General features: G+C 40.8%; 1 protein-coding gene across 1 annotated transcript in view; it reads left to right on the top strand.

Moving 5' to 3' along the window:
• Nucleotides 1-20833, top strand: part of TAF4B (TAF4b RNA polymerase II, TATA box binding protein (TBP)-associated factor, 105kDa) — a 58419-nt gene extending 37586 nt beyond the window's left edge. Inside the window, exons 14-15 of the mRNA XM_010295845.1 lie at nucleotides 8511-8630; nucleotides 20666-20833. Of these exons, the coding sequence (XP_010294147.1) occupies nucleotides 8511-8630; nucleotides 20666-20833 (288 nt within the window). The remainder of the gene's footprint in view (nucleotides 1-8510; nucleotides 8631-20665) is intronic.
• The last annotated feature ends 1647 nt before the right edge of the window (nucleotides 20834-22480 follow it).

Genomic DNA, 22480 nt, shown 5'->3' with positions numbered 1-22480 from the left:
CCTTATTTCTTCTCACGTTCTCAAGATAACAAGTAACTGTAACCTGATTCTTTGTCTGCTGCTCTCCCTACCGTCTCCAACCCACGTTTTCCAGCTGTTTGTTTCCTTTTTTCCCCACACCTCTGGTGCTGCTTCTGTATTTATTCTTCTGGACCTAATGGTTCAAATTCTTTAAGACCACTCTTGCAGCAGGGGGGAAGGAGACTCCCTAGTTGACTGTAACCTCTCAAATAAGCAAACAAGATGCTGCAAGCAAAGTAAGATGTCATCGTGATCAATTGGCTTTTTATGAGCCTTCGGTGACATCCTGAGAGCTACTGCTTAATTATCTGATTTATATTATCTTTATCATTTTGTAATGTTTCTTACCTGCTTCTGCATGTTTTGTGGGGAAAAAAACATGAGTATTTAATGGACAAAAATTTTATCATCTGCAGCGTAACTCTACAAATAGCAAAGGGCTTTCATCAGAGGTTTGTTGTGTTACAAATCTTGCAGAAAGTCAGGGATGGAAATTCTGTAATGTGTTAGATTATTGAGCAAACTAAAAAGTGAACCAAATTCTTGTTTATGTGGCATTCATCTTGGTGTTTTGAAGGAGTGTAAGAAAAAAGCAGCTGAGATACTGTGTCAGATACCTGAAAACCAGCTGGCTGGAAGATGATAGTAACTATATTTATCTCATGAAAAACAAAAGCCCCCCCCCCCTTAAGCCTGTTCTTGGATTTTCAAATAGCCTTTTTTAAGTTTCTCTGAGAGACTATAATGAACATGTAACGAGCAGAAAGTTCAGCTTTGGATTAGAAACTTGCTATAATAGAAGAAATTTTAGGGCTAAAACTATGACAAAAAAATGATAATGGAGAGCCAGAGAGTTCTGTGCCAAGAAGGAGTGTTGGGTGGACTGCACGATGAGATGGAGAAATCTGCAGGTGGAAGATGTCTCAAACATTCTCTAAGTTTGAGACCTCAGGAGTGAGTGAATGAATACACAGTGTTACATCAGCTGAAAATCATTCAAAATGTGCATTTGGAAGAGCTGTGATTGGTTGTGAAGTAATGTCTTGCAAGGGCTGGATACTGTCCTGCTGTGATAATGCAGGTCTGACAGTCATTGAACCATCTTCTCCCATGCGATAGCTTCTGAAACAAAAACTACAGAATATATTGCTTTGGTGTGGTGTGCTGTAGCCTTTTCTTGGCCTTACAACAAAAGTAGCTGAGACAATGTCTGAAAACACACATAAAGAGAGCTCGATTCTGGATGCTAGGCAGCCAGGAACTTCCCTGGGCCTCCAAGTAAGGCAAGCGGATGGGACTGCGCACGGGAAAGCATGCACCAGGTGTTCCAGAATACACAGAAATGCATCAATAATTGTTAAACAAAACAAAAAAGAAATCCATACCTGGGAAATTTGTAACAAGAATGGGCAAAATAAGGGGTCAGGAAGTCACTGCACCCTGGACTTTTTTCTTAAATTCTTTTGGGGAGTTAATTATCTATATATTAGGGAATGTCAAATATCAACTGAAGGAAATTTTTTTTTTTTCCTATGAGTAGATTACTTCATGGCTATTCTGGAAACATTTTATGTTGTTCTCCAAAACCTCTTATTGCACCCTTTAGTTCTAGACAGACAAGGCGCCTGGTCTTGGTGGACACAGCCACGGTAGGACCTGTTTCTGCCAGTGAAGCATGTATGTGGAATATTAACCTGAAAGAAATCTACAGTATTACATATAGCCCTATTTATAAGTTAGGGCTGGATATCAAACCAGTGCATGCTATTCTGCCTGTCTGCTGTTAAATCTAAATTACAACAGAGGGAAAAGTCAGTGGAAACTAATTGTATGGCTAATTAAAACAGTTTGAAAGGAAGCAATTGCACGAAGAGAAATTGCGTTATAGGCAAGAGGAGAGGATGGTAAATGTTTAAATATGCAGCCTTCAAATGTCAGTTTTCCTCAGAGAATGTCCCCCATATGAGAAGTCTGCTATTCAGCCACATTCAACCTGTAGGGCAGAAAATTTTGTATAGGAAAGGTAGAGGCTGGAGGCAGTAATGCTCATTGAGCTTTATGACAACCAGTGTGAGAGGCTTGGGATTGAAAACATATTTTTAAGGTTTATTTTTCATTTTTGTCACAAGTTCCTTAAAATGCTTAAAGGGAATGCGAAAAAATTTGAGTTCTTTTTTTCCAAAGACAATGAAGGGAGAAGTGACTGGGAGCAGTAGAAAAATTTCAAAGCACTAAATGGAGGACAATGAAACCCAGTGAAACTTCGAAAAAAATGGTCGGAAGAAAGAATGGGTAGAAAGAAGAGGGAGAAGTCAGTTCAGTGGGATAAGTGGCCCCACTTAAAAGGTACCTCAATATTTAGTTCTTTAAGAATGTACAGTAAAGGGCAATAGTAAGGACCCATGTAGGTGTTCAGGTTCCTTTTTCACTGATGCTAATACAGAAAAAAGTAAATGTTGATATTTGGTCACAGTTGCTTAGACTTAATTTGAATTTTAATATTCATTAATTTCTTGTTTACTTTCTTTATTGTGGAAGTTGAAAGAATTGGGGACTTCTGCCTCTTTTGTATGCCTATATTCCTTGCTTTTTTGCCCCCACAAGTCTTGTACAAATTCTTGTTCATTTACTTTAGTGCTTTTATTACTCCTGATGTACTTATTGCTGGATAGCACACATAACCCTTAGGCATACATTAACTTGTCTTCAGCCTTCCCTGGTTTCCTTTCCTGCCAGTTCTTCTGTTAAGTTAAATATTTATTTAATCTGTCCCATACTCTATGAGCCTACAGTGTCATATGTAGAGATGTCCCCACTTTTTTTATATTAAATGCAGTATCTTGCACATACACTTTTTAGTCTTTCCCGTATAATTATAACCAAGTCTGAATTGTGGTGTTTAGCTTCCCTATCTGTCTTACAAGCATTTCTTCTGAGCTAATTTACATCCATACGGCTGCATTTATTTGTTATTGCATTGCCAAGACTATTTTTGTGTTTTTTTTTTTTTTCCCCTAAACATAACTGCCTGGCACATAAATCTGGGAAGTAGAGAAAATAAATCTTTCTTCATTTATTTCCTAGTACTTTGCATATTGAAGCTCTTGCAGAAGTGGGCAGTGGTATGAATTTCTTGAGACGCATGTCAGCTGCCAGCATCATGCTGGACAAGTGCCACCTGTTTGGCTTTTCTTTAACCTCAGCCCTATTATTGCTCAGTGAGCCCTGGCTAATACAGATGCTTAATTTCTCCTCTCTACCTTTAGAAAAACCTTCCCTGGTAAAACTATTCTTGAGGATCTAGAAAATAAAAATTTCCATGTGCTTTGTCTTCTATGAAAGCTTATACAAAATACGTGAATCCTGTTCTGCTCTGGGTAGTTTGTGACCAGACGTGAGAGTTTACTCCTTTTCCAAGGTGAACACTTACTCAGCTAGGTAGCTCTCCTTTTCTGTCCCTTTGATAATACAGCCACCTGCTGCTGTACATACCATGGATTAGGTGTGAATTAGTTGATTTTATTTGTAGTAGCATATACTTTTTCTTTTCTTTGATTGTGTTTAAGGGATTCGTCCTGTTTAGGGAAATGGTGTTCAGGGAAAATCTTGTGAGATTGGCATAACCTGAATTATTTGAGTTCTGATAATGTGAACAACTACATATCATGTACTTTGTAACTGAAAGAGTTTAAAACCACCTTGCAGTATTGCTTAAAAAAAGAGTCTCGGCATGTCATAGCTGAAGTACTTCTTGTCTTCTTATGCAACTTGAAATTTAATTTTTAATATTAAAATGCCACAAAAATGTCATTGGTATAGTAGTAAAAATATATTTTGCATATTTTCTGACATGTGGAGTGTGAGGCATAAGTGAGATAGAATTTCTGTAAGCAGGAAAAGAAATATTTCTCCCAGTAGAGAATTGAGTGAAGATCGGAGAGGTCAATTTTAAAGCCTTTCATTTTGTGTGATTACAGCCATGCTGCAAATGCCATTTCACTATAAGGGAGGACTTTAAAACATACCTTACTCCTTGATTTGTGCTGCAGGTCAGATTAACTAAAATGCTTATTGTGTCACCCTAGAGATTCCTGCTTGCTGCAAGACCAGACTTTAAACCCTATTTTTATTATTAAAAAGGCCAGCAGCAACAAAGACTATTTTACAAGTTCTGAGACGTTTTCATAGCAATTTGATCTTTATACACAGGTTTTTAGAACTCTTTGTACTGAGATTCTTAGCATATGTAAAAATTGGGATGGAGGGAGAAAGAACATTCAGAAATGTTCAGAAATGAACATTCATTTGGCTCTTGCCTGGAGACTGTCCCCTCTCAATGCCCTTCTTGAGGAATGAATTTTGAACAGGATGTGTTGTACTACTGTGTTGTGGTGGAACAGCAGCATCTTTCAGCAGATGAAGGAGATCAGGTTGAGGGGAAACCTGCTGGTTTGTGGGGCCGATATATGGCACAGGTTCCCCCAGTTCCTCTTGAATTGCCATTACACACTTCCATCTTCAAGGGAAAAAAATTACCTGTTTTCAAGATACAAACCTGGGTATGGCAGTTCCTATTTCTACCCTGTTTTAGTCAGGCACACCAATATTAATAAAACTGGCCCCTAGAAGGGAAACAATACCAGATGCAGTTTCTCTATGTTATATTTTAATAAAGTGTATATACTACTCTTTACTGTCTTTCACATGCTGCAGTGATCTTTCTGCCCTAACTTGTGTGCTGCAAAACTGTCTGTTAAAGAACGGTTTGACTCAACATAGTTGCCTCTTGCTCTTTCCTAATCTTGTTTAGGAAAATCCGGCAGTAGTTAGCCAGTATCCTCAGGTATCCCTTGATGTTATCTGCCTGTCTTCTCCTTATCCTGTACTTTTAACTGCTCACACAATGTTTGGACATTTAATCTCACACTTTTTAATGGAATAAAACTTGATGAAAGATGATTTTGCTGGCTTCAGCGGGGTAATTTGGATGTCTGCCCATATCACTTAATGGGGATCTGTTGAGTCCATTATGGAGATTGAGTGTTTAAATTCATTTGTCTTAATTATGTTCTCAGAAAAATCCCTGAGATGTCTAGAATACAACAAGACTATGATGTCTTGTTTTTTTTCTTTTGCTCTGAAACCCTGGTGAGATTCTGCCTGATTTTAAAAATCCTTTGACTGGTTATGAGGTGGAAAATATATTGAGAATACTAGATGCTGGTAATGACATGTGTTTCTGTCATTGTCTTGGGAATTGTGTGGTCAATGATGCATCAATTCTGTTTGTAGAAAGTGCATCTTTTTCATGCTGTCCACCAAGCGTCACCCCATCCATTGTAGTGGTGGGTTTTCTGCCAGCACTGCCCTCCCACAGCAGTGCTCGTTCCTGCGGGGCATCTGTGTTGACAGCATGCTTTGTCAGCTTGAATCGTGTGGGGTCAATGAGTGATGGTGCCCAGGCACTACCCAGTCCTCAGCCAGAGCAGCATCTTGGGACCCCACTGAAAGGCACTCAACCCACCCAGTTCCCTCCACCCTGTGCTGATGCCAACCCAAAGCCCCCTCAGTATTTAATTCACAGCTCTGCCTCTTGTCCTTGGTCTTTACTGTGGTTGCCCATCAACATCAGCTGTAAAAAGGAGAGGGGGTCTTATTTCAATGCTGCTTCAAGCCAATGACCAAATGTTCAGCAGCCACCCATTTTTGACATGTCTAACTGCACTGAAGCTGGTTTGTATGTGTTTTGTAGAGTTGAGGGAGAGGGGTGATGTGTTTTCTAATGACTTACAGGGATGGAAGCACAAGCTTAGGCTAATAAAAGGGTTTTGTTTTGTTTGTTTTTTGTTTAAGTTTAATGGTTTTAGAAGTCCTTTTCATTTTAAGTGTAATGATTCTTAAAGGTAAAGCAAATCATCTTTCCCCTTCTGGTTTTCTTTGCCACTGGAGCCTTTCAGAATTTAATCTGCCCCCAGAGGGATGCCATGTGCATATTGCAGTGTCTCTTCTCGTTGCAAGTAGACTGTGACGCACATGCGACCACCGTGACGACTGAACCGCATTGCTAGGGAGAAGGTGCACTTCTACAGGGGTGCTCTGTAGCTGCCTGTAAGTGGGGGTGGCCCCAGGTGTTGGAGGCCTGGGCAGCTGGGGCTGGAAGTCAGCATGTGCCTCCACCAAAGAATCTCAGTGTTTAATTGCTTCTGATTAATCTAGGGAGTGGTAAAGATGTCACATAAAAATAGTTTCTAAGCCTCGGTGTTTCACAGAGTTTGTGAAGCTTCAGGTTAAATTTTCAAATTCAGTCTTATTTCTCCCCATCCCTGATTGGTTGCAATGTGTTCCTGAATATAAATATAGACATTTAAGACTGAGATTAGAGGAAGTTTATCTTAAACATTTTATGCAAGTAGGCCTGCTGCAGGTAACCTCAGACAATTGCAGAACACTAATAGTTTTCAAGTTTAAGGGACATAAAACCGTGTGGTCTCTAAAATATTCTTGAAAGCAATACTGTATACTTTGAAAAAACAAACAAAACCCCATTCAGAACTGAATGAATTCTGATAAATAAGGTTATAAGTGTTTATACTGCACACAAACACAAGAATAGTGTGTGGTAAGTGAATGATGGTATCTAGCATTGAAGAAGTACTACTGCATTTCTGTAAGCAAAAGCCTACACAGTGTGATCAAAGCTGACTTGCAAATAGTGTTGTTCCCATAACTGAAGCATTTGTTTCATCTTCAAACAAAAACAAACCCAAAAACAATCAACTGCTCTCAATATATGTATGTCAAAGTCTTGCATTCCCTGATTTCTGCTGAAAAATCTTGAGCATGTGTATAGTTTGAGTCTTTAGAGGGCAGGATGTCCTTTTAGGAATCTTGCCCTGAAATACCATTTTTCTTTAAATAGCCTAGTTGCTGCAGTACTTGATGTGAAGCTGCCAGCATCACTGAAGTAAGAAAAAGTCTACCTATCTGAAGTAAAATAACACTTGCAAAAAAACCCACCCAACCAAACAGCCCTCCTCCCCAAAACGCTCCCCCCAAACCCCACAGTATTACTTTATTGTGGATTCTTTTTTATTTAAGTAGTAGCAAGTGGGGGAGTAATGCCATGTAGGTGGTACAAGCTCAGTTCTTACCAGCTGAATTTCTCCAAGTGGGATATCAAAGAGCTGAAAAGCAAGAAAAACATAGTCTATTGAAAGCTTAGTAAGCAAAATATCTGTACTGACTGGATGAGGAATTACAATTAATTATTTTTTTTTTATGATTGCGGGGAGTGATGGGGAGGGGGAGGAAGGGAGGAGAATTAGATGCTTTGCCACCATGATACAGCTGTACTTTCTTTAAAGATATGCACACAAACACATGCAAAGAGTTCCCATCCAAAGAATTTTGTAGGTGTTGGGAGTGGGAAGAGCACAAGCTAAGGAGCTGTTTTAGTTGCATGTCAGATCATATAAGGGTTAATATCAAACCTAGAGGTTTGTGTTTAAGGACAAACTCAACCTAAGTAAATAGAAAAAATTCCTTCTCTGCAGAGAGAGCAAGCGCTTGCCTCCACCCATGCTTCAAGTCGGACAGCTGGCGGATCTGAAAGCAGTGTGGTTGCGTTAGCAAGGTGGCCAATCCAAGCTAGTCAATCTATTAGCAGACTTGACTGGGCTGAGCTCCAGAGCAGCTGGTATCTATAGTTATCGAATAAAATAAAGGAGTATGTTCCTTGAAATGCAGAGATAAAACTATTTTTTAATCCTCTTAACTGTGGGTTTCTCTCCCATCCCAAGTTTACCTAACACAGGTAGAGGTTGTTTCTGAGGATTTCTTAGTGTTGAAGAGTGTTTGGAGGTAAGTGAAAAAAAATATATGTAGTCTATTTCTAACTTGCTTCAGATATGCCTGAAAATTCAAATACGTACTGGGAAAAGAAAGAACATCAGTGAACTGACAGCATCCTATTCAGTTGGGTAATAAGTTGTTTCAGAATGGCAATATTGAATGCTGGGCGCAGGTAATACAGTGTGAAGAAACTGAGTGTCTTGCTTGTGCAGTCGTGAATTGAAATTTTGGATTAAGAATATGCCAATTCACAGAATTCTGCAACTTCAACTTTTAGTACTAATCCAGCCTCATAAACCACTTCTGATCAGTATTTTCTCTTAATTGGATATGGCAAAGCTTATGAGCTGAGGAACCAGCAGTAAGTCTCCTGTTAAGGCTGTGTTGATGCCACAATGTGGTCTCCATAAAAAGTGTTACTTACACAGCACTTTCTGTAGAGCCAGTAGCATTTCAAGGCTCTAAGCATGACTGAGTATTGGAATTTGTCAAAAGTGTCCAGAAAGACAGGAGAAGATGCTGTGAAATACATTGTTTCAGTAGGGACTGCAAAGCTGTCTGAAGCTCCCATAAAAAGAACTGAGACCTTTAGGATACTGTGTATCATAATTAATGTGGGTGTTTGCTTTCTAATTTAGATGCAGCAATTGGAGTTAGCACAAATGCAACAAAGAGAAGCCAACCTCACAGCTTTGGCAGCCATTGGACCAAGGAAGAAGAGACCGTTGGATTCATCAAATGTTGGTTCTGGGCTGGAGGTATGGAGATGGCTTGCAATGACTTGCATGGTGGTGGTGTATCTTCATATTGAATGATTTTTATCCTTCCCTATAGGAAGAAGTTAGAATTCTCTTACATGAAATGGCTGGTTACATACTGTAAGAAAACTAGTCCATGTGTTAAATACTTGAAAGGATTGTTTCTGATAAATTTGATGGGGATGTTTAATTGTGTTACAGGAAGAACTGTGGATAAGAGCACTGTGTGTAAAGGATTGAATGAAATGGTGGCTCAGAGAAACTTCCATCTCCAGTGGAGGGTGATGAAGCTGTGGTGGTCTTCCACAGCAGCTAGTTGTCATGGCCCTTCAATTGAAGTCATGGTGGCTGTTTTAGATGGCTTTTGAAATGGCTCTTGCTTTGACATGTGGCTATGGACCTTCTTCCATGCACAATGTATAGGGACTCTTTTCAAGTATACTGTGAGCTCGTGTTGGCTAGATCCCCCCCAAAAAGCAATAAATAAGTAAATAAAGCTAGATCAATCAGCTCCTGCAATGAGCCGGATCACCTTTTCTGACTCATGCTGCATTTTAAAAGTGCTTATAACAAATCTTGGTCTGAACAAATCTCTTAATGTTGTGCTGGAGATGAACTGTTTCTGGGACCTGGGAAGCTTACAGGGCTGCAGAAGTTCTTTGCAAGGAGACTGGCAGCCTACTTCTGTCAGAGATCATCATCTTGGCTGGAGATGGGAGAAATGTGTTGCATGCTGTCATTCAAGTGTTGTTGCCGGTTTGACCCCTCTTTCTCATGAAGCCTTGATGTTGCTGGTTGGGCAAACAGCTGGTTGGCGGCTGACCCAAGCACAGTGGAAGGTAACTCTTGAGTGGAGGAAGTGGTGGTAAACGTGTCCTTTCTGATAAGCCTTAAGTCTTTTTAATTTTTGTGGCCTAGGAAGCTTAAAGGGATGCTAGGATTGAAAATACTCCAGTGTTTTTGCATGCTGGAGTCTGGGAGGACCTTGTATTAAGCTCAACTATTTGCAATGTAACTGAGACAGTCTGTAGATTTTCCCTCAGCCTACATAGTGGCAAGAGACCTCTCTAAGGAGAAGAGGTAGACTTGTTTCTCTGATTTTGTTCTGACGTGAAGACACAATTAGCTCCTTGAATGCTCCCTGCTTACCACAAGTAAAGGAATCTGTACCTAAACAAGCTGCAGAAAGCAGCATTCCCAGCTTTTGAGCAGCTACTTTTCACTACTTTGAAGTTTTTTAATGCACTTTGACATGAAGCTGAAGGTATAGGGGTTTTTTTTGTAATACTACTGGAAAAACTTGAAAAAAATGAGTCTAGCACAAGAACAGTTTTCTCCATCCTTTTCTCCTCTTCCCCCAAGCTTCTATCGAGTAACTATTCCAGTTCTTCATAGTGGTTTTCTGTAATTATTGCCAGATTTGTTTCTGAATATTTAACAAGTCTGCCTGTTAGGTGATTTTCAGTTATTTCTCATCGTCTGCGGTGTCTATTTTAATAAAAACTTCATGAGGTTGTGCCAAAGTGAGGCAGATAACAATGTTGCTGTTGTAAGGTGGTGATCCATTATTTACATTGCCATTTTAAAAAAGCATGGATATCATGTGCCTAAAACTGACCATAAACCTTAATAGCATTTCATTGTCGCAAATTTATCTGCTGTATTTTAAGATCCTTCTTACACAGGTTCCCTTACTAGACTGAGTTGTAAGGGCAGGAGGCGAAAGTAATTCTGCTAGTGAAACTACTTTTGTTTCTCGCATGCAATCTTGCATTCCAATGCCTAGTACTTAGTTTTCATGCTACCAAAAAGCAATTCTCTTTTTTCTTTTTTTGTGAAATTATGCAGGATAGCAAACTTGAGAAAGATGTTCAGACTTAGACATTTAAGCATCCCAATATATTTGAGCAGGATTTCTAAAAGGCTTAAGACTTCTCATGTAGAATAAAGAATGGTTTTGACAAACACTCTCTAGTTCAAGAAGCAGAACATTTGTAATACATTCATGATAACATGGCAAAACATCCTGAGCAGTAAACAACATTCCATTCTTCAGAGATGAAAGGAGGTCTTTGAAACTGAAAGCAAGTACAATATGGCCTTAGGCTGCTACACATTTGGGCATCTTTAAAATCATCTTTTTGGGCAACCTGTCTGAGAATAATTTAAACAGGCAGGATGTACTTTCTCATTTCAAATTGCAAATACAGACAGCTTTACTCTCAAGTAATCTTAAATGTCAGACCTTTCTGACTATGCAATGGCAGGGAGTAAATCTGTGCATAATACTCCTGTGACCATGTTTTTTAAAAGCCTGATATCTTGGCAGACAGGTATGATGGAAGAAGTTATTCCTGAATATAAATGATCCGTTGTCAGTATCGAATGAAGTCACTGATGCTAACTGCGTTTGTTTTTTTAACTAAGACTTCAAGTTTCCTTGGATAATGTTCTCTTTGCAATGTTTGGATCTCTTCTGTCTGTGTTGGAGCAAAGTTAACTCTGTTCAGCTTCTATTTATCTTTGCCTACTGCAAGAATTAAAGGAAAGGAATTGTTTCAAGCTGTTATTGATGTAGACTGAAGCCCTAAGGTATTTGGGGAGACAGGGAAGAAATAATCAGTTACAGCATGTATTAAAAAAGTGAAACTTTAAGCAAATTTGTTACCTACTTGCCTTTCTTTATTCATTAAAAAAATGTAATGGGTACTGGAAGAGTGCAGCTCAGCAGACCGGGTTGGTATGGATCTGCTACCTTCTGTTGCAGTAAGTGTGAAGGGGTAAAAACAGCATTATGTTAGCATCCTATGTTTCCTTTCTCCACAAATGAGTATCTGTGGTTAATTTGGGATGTTCTTCAGCCCTAGATATCTGCTTCCTTTGTACTCTGCCACCTGGTTTTGCACCTCTTCTGCAAAGTCCTTGTCCAGGGGTGGTTGAATGCCTGATTCCAGCACATTCATCCTATCTTGTTCTCTGAAATTCTACTTTCTTTACTTGGCCTTTTAAGGAGACCTATTATGGATTATTTTAATCTGGGAACTAGAACAACATGTGGTGACATGAGCACGTGCTTTATAGCTAGAAGGCTGCTTTCCAGCAGGCACATCACTTTATAGTGTGGCAGGTAAGCTGAAAAGAAAGGCTGTTGCCCAGAGGAGTGTCTGTCAGCTAATTTGGACCTGAAGGGTAAACTATATCTTGCCATGATTATTGCTTATGTATTCCTAAACTTGAAATAGCAGTAGGGGCAAATCCATGAAGATCGTGAAATGTAAAAATAAGGCTAATGCTCTAGGCCTAATTAAAAAACAAAACAGAAAAAAAAGGCATCAGTATAATGGGAATTCTTTTCCCCCTTCTGGTTGGAAACGCTTGCTGGGGTAGTTTTGCATGTTCTCTTCACTACAACTTAACATTTGAATGGTATTGTTCAAAAAGAGTAATGTCGGAAAACACTGGTAAGAAAATCCCTCTATTGTGAAAATGTGTTAATTGGTGCTACTTGTATTCCAGAGGTGGTAATATTTTCATCTCTCATTCTGGTCCCTCTGGACACTTTTGGATACAATGAGGGGGAAAGGCCTTTGGATTTAGTTCATATGTGTTTTTGGGTTTGTGTATTTGTTACCCACCTCTTCTCCTCCCCCAGTTTGGGGGCATGTGGTGAACAGTAATGAATTAAAGGGTGGGAAGAATTGAAAAAATAACTCATCTTGAAAAGGGACAACACTTTTAAAACAAATCAGAAAAAAGTAAACTTGAAGCCACAGACTTGTTTTCCCGATTCTGTGTTCTGTTTCGTAGTTTTTATTGGTTGGTAACATGCCCCATAATGTTTTCAATGCTGAGAAATAGGCAAGGATTATTTTGGATTAAGTTTTACTGCTTTTCTGATGACAAAGCTATTTTGGAAACAGCTTTGTCTCATTCTCACTCTAACTGGAGTCTTAGAAGTTTGAAAACCCTTGCAGATATTTAAAGTTTTTGTCTGTGAAGAAACAAGCTGCAGTTCTGAGTCCTTACACTTTCTTTTCTTCTATCTAAAGGTGTCCTGGGTCCAAGGTCATCTTCAGGCTTGAACTGAGAGCAGTGTATTTGTGCGGTATCATGCAGTAGGGAGGAAAAAAAGGTCTACCTACATCTTTGAAAGTAGAAGACTGTAGTTGGACCATTCTCCTTCTTCATACAGGAAAACTTACTTGTATGCCTGCAATTCTATGTAATGGGGGGGCGGGGGGGAGTGCTTGTTTCTCATCCCTTTTCTGGCTCAATGATAATGCATTAACTACTTGGCAGTGATGCAGTCTTGCCCCAAAGTGCTGTTGGTGGCGTGTCTTTTACTTGCCACCTTCCAGGTTGGTCATGTGGACTGACTCAGGTAAATCTTGTGACTTTTCTTTTTGCTTGATGAAAAATTTTTCCTGGGCAAAGGAAACTTCCTCCTTCCAGATACTACATGTAGCTGTTCTGTCCACCGCCAAGACTGGCTGCTCTGTTAGTAAGTGCAGGTCTTGCCTTGCCACCTGTAGTCTGGCCCTGCTGCAGAAATAGGCTACTGCAAGTATAATTTGATATTATATATATTTGTATTACTTTATATGGATGCTGTGGAGCTGCTACAGAAGTAAATGATGCAGCTGGTATCATGGGGTCAGTGCAGAGCCATTCAAGTACTTTCTGAAAAACCCCTAGCTCTGGCCAACATGCATAAAATAATGTGATACTTGCAGGGTGATGCCCATCGTCTATGTCGTGGTTTAGCCCCAGCTAGCAACTAAACCCCACGCAGCTCCTCGCTCACTCCCCCATGGTGGGACGAGGGAGAGAATCGGAAGCCACGCAGCTCCTCGCTCACTCCCCCATGGTGGGACGAGGGAGAGAATCAGAAGAGTAAAAGTGAGGAAATTCATGGTTTGAGATAAAGAGATGAAAAGTTTAATAGCTAAAGCAAAAGCCACACACACAAGCAGAACGAAACAAGGAATTCATTCACCACTCCCCATGGGCAGGCAGGTGTTCAGCCATCTCCAGGGAAGCAGAGCTCCATCAGGTGTAATGGTTTCTTGGGAAGACAGACGCCATACTCTGGACGTCTCTCCAGCCCTTCCTTCTCCATCCCAGCTTTATATACTGAGCATGACGTCATATGGTATGGAATATCTCTTTGGCCAGCCTGGGTCAGCTGTCCTGGCTGTGTCCCCTCCCAGCTTCCTGTGTACCCCCAGCCTTCTTGCTAGCAGCCCAGCACAAGAAGCTGGGCTGTCCTTGACTGCTCAGCAACAACTCAAAACTTCAGCACGTTATCAACACTTTCTCATTCCAAATCCGAAACACAGCCTCACACTAGCTCCTATGAAGAAAATTAACTAGCCCAGCTGAAACCAGGACAGTCTAATACAGCAGTCCACAAATAAGCTTGTATTTTCCCTCTGGCAAGAAGTTTGGCAAGAATAAATGGGAGAAATGTCTTTTTTACCACACAGCTCATTGTTCCATTTTTAGTATTGTGGGAGGAGAAAACAAGCTTCTTGTCTTCTCTTTTAGGGCAATGTCTCTGCTGCATCTGATCATTGTTAGTAGAACTTAAACTTACCCTTCTTGCTTTACAGCTTAGGGTGCTGGTATGCATGTTGATCAAATGTATTCTGTATGCGATGCATCTTTAAGCTTTGCAAATGCTCTTTAGGCTGACCTGGGAAGAACTAAGCTTTTAAGTAATAAATCACTTTCCACAGAACAAAAGAAAACTCTAACTCTTCCAGATGTTTGGGGAAGAGAGATGTGTTGGCTTTTCCACGGTGTGGCTATCAAATCACTGTCAATTTTTTGGCATTTGCAGGAGGAATGTGTGGTAGTTAAGGGATATCTGGCTTTACACTCTTGCAAGTGGTAGCTGTAGAAGTTACTGCCGCCTTTCTGGCCATAAGCTCTTCTGATGAGAGGACACGCTAGCATAATTCATCAACTTCAGTATTGGTGTTCAGGATGTGACTGTGTCTAAATGTGAATTAAATGCAGAAGTTGGCTCTGTAGCAGATGGATTACAGGTTTGCTGCTCCCTGTATATCCATGGGGCACAGAAAGGCTGCTGGCTGGTGCTTGGCACTGGTACGTGATAGTCTGCTAAAGTATTTTCTTAAAAGCTACAGAAAATGAACTTAAAAGCAATTGCTTTAAATTGGACCTATACTACTTGCATGTAAGTAGTTGTTCAGAGTCAGGCTACAAAATCTTATTTCTATACTTCAGGGGTTTCCCTCTTTTTCTATGTGTGTCTCTGTCACTACCACCACTTCCCCCAGCCCATTTTGAGATTTAGGTCTGAAGTGATAGAGGAGGGTTTTTCTTTTTTCTACTTTGCATATGCTTAACGTATGCAGACTCAGTTTCTGGTTCTTATTCAGGCTGTCGGGACAATTGAATACTCTACAGGGTGGTCATACATTTTGGGGAAGAGGGGAGCTAAAAGTGTTACTGCAATTATAAAACATACATGGCTTCAGCATCTTACTTAGCTGCTGCAAGACCTAAGCACAGCCCTGTCAGCTGTGAAGAGGGTTTCAATTTCAGCTCTGAATTTCCTGGCGGCTGTCAGTCTGGGCCATACACTTGATGTGAATTTTTCCCATGTAAATAGGCAAAAATATTCTCCACTGCCATTCACACACTTCAGAAATACAGTTCACTGACCCATATCGTGCCTTCTCTGTGCTAGAGATGAACTTAATTCTTCTTATGTGTGAAAGATATCTGCAATTTAAATGACTAATTGCATTGTAGCTTTAGGCTGAACATATTGGTAATGCGCAAACGTTGATGACATGTGAAGGGTCAAGAGATTTATAATTTAGTTGACAATACATTGCTTAAAATGATGTGGCAAAGAGCCAGAAAATTTCAGCTTAATAATTGTCTATTAACTAACATGACATATTTGTATAGTATTCATTACCTCCAGGTACAGATTAAGCATCTGATGTAGCCATACGAAGTGACATGCGTACATGAATCTTGGGCATAATAGTGAATAAACTGACATTACATTCGCAGTAATTTGTTTCAATATGTAAAACATGTTGTTGCCTACATTTGAAAGGACTTGTAGGAATGTTGCAATGAAATCTGAGTAAAAATGCATAGTTGAATAGCATTCTCTATTATATGGATCTGACAGCTTTGTGAGGCTTCTTTGTAGGTTGCAGATAGCATCATAAATATACATGTTTGTTTTCAGCTGCAGGAGAAGCAGCCAGGAAATAGAGATCTAAGCCTTTCAGGCATTGGCTTGATCTACCCTAATGGTCTATAAGGTTTAAAAAAAGTCCCCAAAACGCCAACCACCTAACACAACCAACTTTATTTTAAAAAAAGAATCATATAAATATTGAGTAATGTAGTATTTTAGTATTCTGAATGTGGGAGTATTTCTGTCAGACTGAGGCTTGTTAGAATAGACAGCATCAGTATGCTGACTTGTCACCAAAGTAATATCAGCTTCTTTCACTTTGTTTTCTCTGGCCTGCATCAGGCACTTACTGGTACAAGCAAAACTCACAATTCTGGCAGGATCTCTTCCTTTCCCCTTGCTGCTGGGGGAGACCCAGGAAAGTGAGCACTCCGCAGGACGTTAATGGCTCTTTACCCTTTTTTCTTCTTGTGTGACAGGAGCATGTTCTGTGTTTTACAGCCGGGAAGCTAATGTAAGGGGTACACTAGATACCACAGACCTCGGTGTGACTGCAGGTGACAGAGCTGGGGGCTGAACCCGGATGCTTTTGCTCCGATTTGCTAGATGCTCTTCCCACCTTCCAACATCGTCTCTGCTGCACGCAGCTGTCATTATTCAGTGTTTGGAGGTGTCACTGAAAACTGTCTCGTGACTTTGCTTTCTTCTGCTGGTGGTATTTTTGTAATGCGCAGCAGAGATGCAATGACAGTTTGCTCTCTTGAGATCTTGGCTCTGGGACTGGGATGTGTTTATGCCACACCATAAACTGATAGGAGAACTCTTGGCTTGACTTTTTAACATTTGACTGAATGCTTTGTTCCGTTAAAGTGCCCACCTCTTAAGAGTTTAAAATCCTGAATATGATGGGTGTGAAACCATTGAATTTGAGAAGAGAGCATGTACTCTGCCAGGAACAGCTCACTGAGCCTGAACCGAACTTGGTGGCAAGGAAGGTGTCGTCTGAGCCCTCTCTTAGTATCTTACGAGCTTAGTATCCGGGCCTGTAGAACAGCTCTGAGCAACTTTGATGTTCTTGTCAGTACCTACGATGCAGACATGTAGATCGTGTATTCCAAATACCTTGGAGACTGGGAAGAAGGTGATGATGGTAGTTCAGGTAAAGGAAGAGCCTTGTCATGAGCTGCGGCTCTGTATCAACTTCACTCTCGCCTTTTCAGAGAGTTAGTATTTAATTCTCGGTCCAGCCACTGGAGAGAGCTCTAGAGATCTTAAAGACGAGTCTCAGGAGCAACCTCGCAAATAAGACTAGCCGCACAAGAGGCATGGGACTAGTGCAGGAGCTCTGCAATGTCTTCTACTGCCAAGATCAGAGAGCAACTGATCTCTGTCAGGTGTCTATAAAAAGGCTCTGAGGATCAAGAAAGGGTGACAGCATGTTGCTTTGGCAAAGTTGGCGATTTGACTCAACTCTGAGGATAGGCCAAAAGCAGGACTGCTGCCATGGTGGCCTCACAGGGCTGTTTCTAAGCCAACTAGTGGACTGGGTACTGCAAAGAGTGGTTTCCAGTGGTACAGAGCCCTGCTGCCTGGCTTACGGACAGGGTCTGTCAGCTGTGCTGAAACTGTTGCCTCTGGCTGTAGCGTGGCTGTTGATACCTGGGTCGGCTGGTAGTATCTGTGCTGGTACTTACCGCTTCCGAGCTGCATGTCTGTGTCATTTTGCTTTCAGAAGGAAAGCGGGGTGCTAGGAGTTCAGTGAAAGGGACTTCAGGATACGGTTGACTACTTCTAGCCTCCCCTATGGAAAAGAGGAGTGTTCCCAATTTAAAAATAAATATAAATAAATAAAGGGGGGGGAAAGGAAAGACAAAAAGAATTTGCTACTTAAGGCACTAATAAGTAGATGTTGCAGAAGTGGGGTGCAGGCTGGTTGCAGCACCCTTTGATTAGAATTTGTTCTACGGGGATGTGTTTTATATTCATTTATCTTCGTACTTGTCTGTGACCTGGTTGAAAAGCAGCACTTTTAATTTCCCCTTAGAAGAGGCTCACAAAGCAGTTTTAGGGTAGGCTAAAGACTTTTGCAATGAAGAGTCCCCCAAAATAAAAAGGCATAAGCAGTTGCTGCCCTACTGGGGGGAACATAATAGAGATGTCTGGGAGCAACGGGTGGGCTGGTGGTGTTCTAAGTACTTAATCTGAGTATTTAAGGTCTCAAAAGCAGCATGGGGGAGCCTCTGTGCAGGAAGGGGTATATGAGATATAAAGGAGACGGCTGCTGACTGTTGCCTAGGGCCAGACAAGATCGACCTGCTGCCCAACAGGAGTGTGCTCAAGAGGAGGCTCTGAGAACTGAGCAGCAGAGGATGCTCCCATAAAAGGTGCCTTCTGCCAGCTGGGGAGCTCAGAGTTGGGCACTTCTTAAATAAGATCTTGGACATTAACAGTCGCCTGTGGTGGTTCATTTTGATGCACAGATGGCATCTTAACTTCCAGTGTTTTTACTTCTGGTTCCCTAAATGTTTTATTGCAAAAAGACAGGTAGTAAGTACATCACCCTCCACTGTTTTTGTCCAAAGTCCAAAAGCAAACCATGAAAGACCAGTGCTTCAATGCAGCTGTAGGGGACAGTAGCTAAAAGGAGTTGGTGCTCATCCCTGCATAAACTTAATTTAGAGTGAGTTCCCCAACTTGGTCCCACTCTGGACTGCAATGACCTAGGTTGTCGTTTGGCTTCTTCAGTTTTAAACCATCATGCACTTTGAGAAAAGGACCTTTTCTTTTAACTTGGATGTGGTAGCGGCTTTTGGTTTAGATATGTTCAGTAACTAGTCAAAGGGCCTTTGGCCCCTGAAATGCTGTGCTCAGTAGCTCTGATAAGCTAGTGTGATACTACGTGAAACTTAGAAGGATGAACTAGCTGTCTTAGCAAACAGGAGTCACAGGATAAGCTTTGGCTTCAGATGTGATACTACAGCATAACATTGCTTTACGTCTCTGCACTGGGCATGATGGGTAAGAATTCAAGAATATATAAATCCATAACTCTTCTCAAACGCAGGCAGCTCGGCGCTTCTGCCCTATTGTAGCACCTTGCAGCTCCAACAGCTTCCAAAGCAGGCTCGGGGGTTTGTGCTGTCTGCCCCCTTGTTGTAAGGGAGTGAGCAGGATTGAGGTGGCTTTGTTTGGTGTCTTTTTTAAAGGTGAGACTTCTAGTCTAATGACTGTTGAGAGAGAAAATACTTTCACCTCCATAGAAGTTCTTTGAATTATAAAGGACATTGCTGTTGGGTTACTGAAAACCCTTGGGGTTTGTTTCATTTATAACATTGCCTCAGGCCTTCTGCTGCATCCTGTTGGATTGACCTCCTTTTCAATCCGTGCTGGCAGCTGCGTTGCAGAGCTATCTTTTCCCTGGATCCTTCAGGGTTGTCATATGACAAACTTGAACTGTGACCCTTTTGTGTCTTACCAGGACAGCAGTGCCCTCTCTGTGTGATGTGGCCAGCAGTCTTCCCCACGCACGCGTTTGTTCCAAGCCATTTAACAAACTGAAAGTTTCAAATGATGGCGTTTCATAGTGTTTAATAGTATCGACTGTAAAGCAAATGAAATGGTGCTGAATACCCTGCATGCTGCTAGTAAGAAATACAGCTTCCATTTCTTCAATATGCCCTGGGTTTTCTGTGGTTAGTGTGTGCTCTCTGGTGAATCTCTTTATTTTAAAAATAAATTTCAATGCTTCCCCCTGTAACAACAGTAGCATTCACTGCTATAGATAGTCCAGCACTGGTATTTGTTTCTAATATATGGGGTTTTTTAACTGGATTTCTCTAAGCAAAGTGGGCAAAGTCATTTGGCTGAAGTCTTACAGAGAGTGTTAGAGTAAGAATTGATATAGTTAACACGGCATCCAAGCAACACCATTTCCAAGTGGTGTTGATGCTGGCAGGCATTGCCTTGCTGAAGTTACAGAGACTGAGCACTCATATTTGTACAAATTGCATTCATTACCAAGAACCCTCCAGTAGTGATAAGAGACTGGCTGTGTAGCATAGATTGGCTCCAAGATAAGTAGCCAGTCTATTGTGCAGCTCATGGTAATCTTCCTCCTCCCCACCCCTAATAATAAATCTTGGGGCATTTTGGAATGCGCGGGGGTTGCTCATTCCAGTAGCCTGAATGTATAACTACTAAACATCATCATCTCCTACCAGTTGTGCTTTCATAACCACGCAAGGCAGCCAACTGAGATGGATAGGCTCAGATACAGTGTTCTGAACACGCAGATGCTTCGACTGTGTGTATTTGTTGCTCCCTTAAAGGACAAATCGCAGGTGATGGCCAGGGTAAGAGTTTCTCCCGGCCGTGTTTCAAGGCTAGAGCCCACTCACAGTGATGGTTCTCTTAAGAAGAGATGTGAACATCTGGAGCTTGAGGGTTTGCAAGTTGGAGTGATAGCTGTGCACAACCTGGGGCTCTGCATAGGAGCTGTGGTAGTACCCTCTTCATAGTTAGCTTGTCCTTTCTCAATGCAAGTGTCTATGTAATATGACTTCAGTGAAACGGCAGTTATTTATCTTACCATAATAATACAGTTTTAAAGAAAAATAGAATTTTCTGGTTGCTTTGACTGAAATAAACCATCAACTGGCAAGTGCTTCCTTTGTCTTTTAAAGTATCTAATGTGCAAGTACTTCTGGATTGCTGGTTTTCAACATGTAAAACTGAACGTCAGCAGGTTATTTTTATGCAAGTAGGCAGTATAATCCAACCAGTTTGGTTAAAAACTTGTGTTTACATGGAATTCTAATGTTTTTTTCTTTCTCCCTCCCTCATTTAGGGTTTGAATGGCAATGGAATTGCTCCTGGCTCATCAGGTTTTAGCTTTACGAAACAGCTGCTCTGTCCAAGAATAACCCGCATCTGTCTCAGGGACTTGATATTCTGCATGGAACAAGAGAGGGAGATGAAGCATTCTCTAACCTTGTACCATGCTCTTCTGAAGTGATTTGAATTTTACATTTCAACTTGCTGTCTACTGCCAAAGAAAACACTGAAGCATTGTTGCACTGTCTTGAAATTCCAATTTCGGGAAAATGATCCGTTGTAAGGATAACTCTTGTTTACAGATAAACATTTTTATTAAATACCTAACTTAGCACCTGTAGGGTTTTTAATAATATTTGGCTTAAACCAGTCTGTAAACCAGTGAAAACACTGAGCTGCACACACAAGCACCTGACTTCTTGCTTGCATTTCACTGTCTTGCAGGCTCTGAGGGCTTGATACGTGTCCCTAGTTTATGTATGTCACTTGCTTCAGTACTCCAGAGTCTACAACATCTGTTCTACGTGTAGTGCCTTCTTCTAATCCAACTTTATTTAGGGAAACAAATAACACTTTAAAGGCACCGCATAGCATGGCAACTGTATTTAATCATGAACCAGCAGTCAGTCAACATGCTAATGTATTGCCTATCTGACTCAGCATCTCCTTAAAGTTTCTGGGTTTGGAATTACTACTGGATGCTCGTTTGTGGAGAGCAAAGTAGCAAGCAGAAGGAATGAGGGATGCTTTCTTGCCCCCACCTTGCCTCAACTGCCCTCCCCCTTTGCAATCAGAAAGTGACTGAGTGAAGGTGAACAAATTGGTCGTTTTTGCGATTGAAGTACATCAGGCAGTGAGTGTAGTTAGGGCATACTTCAATGTTCAGGAAAATCTGGAGTTACTAAACTTGAATGCAGGGAGTGAAAGAGCCTAAAAAGGAAGCAACAGAAGAAACAGTTTCTCTTTCTGTAGATGTGAAAAATAGCATTGAACTTGAGCACAGATATAGAAAGAAGTGAACAAAAGTAACCTCTGCTGACTGCAAAAAAGTGAAAACTTGAGATGCACTGAAACTTTGCAGCTGCTTAAGCTCTTAAGGAGAAAAGCAGTGTTTGCAAAGCACAAGATTCACTGCTTTGTTGAGAACATTGAGTTAATGGTCATCCTAATGTTTATAGTATCTTAATGTGGTACAACAGGGAAACTTCCCTAATAAAAGGTATTTAGCCAGTTGCCTGGTTTGCATTCACTGAGGAAGAGGACTCCAGATGATTAAGACTGCTAGAATAGATGAAAAGGTTTTCTGCTTGCTGGTAAAGACTGCCTTGTGGTGGCAGGAAAAACCTCTGGGTCCTCCTGTCCCCAGCCTCCAAATATTTTGCCTCCCATGACAGAGTGCTGTAGAGCATGGCTATTTCCCAGGACCAGTGGGGAAGGCACTGATTGTATTGAATTTTTTTTTTTTCTTTTAAGGAACAAGCTTCTTATGGTGATTTGGCATGCTATTTTGAAACTTAAAATGATGATTCAAATGCCCTCTACCATCAGAACCACTGCAGATAGGTACCAAATTCAGTAAGTTTTGAATCTGTTATGTTTTTTGTGTTGGAACAGTAGTAAACAAATCTAGTAAATGAATGCTGTAAATTATTTATATATGTATATATAGCATATATATATATAAAAGCAGTACTTTGACTAAGCTATAGTTTGCAAGATATTGATGGCATCAGGCAAAATTGTTTTGTATAATTAAATGCTTAGCTTTACTTTTTATGTAAAGTGCAGCATTTTCCATATTTGTGTACTGTATCTTATTGATCAGATG

This window comes from Phaethon lepturus, unplaced genomic scaffold, assembly GCF_000687285.1.
Source record: "Phaethon lepturus isolate BGI_N335 unplaced genomic scaffold, ASM68728v1 scaffold14231, whole genome shotgun sequence".
Taxonomy (NCBI): Eukaryota; Metazoa; Chordata; class Aves; order Phaethontiformes; family Phaethontidae; genus Phaethon; species Phaethon lepturus.
This window is presented reverse-complemented; position numbering and strand designations above follow the sequence as displayed.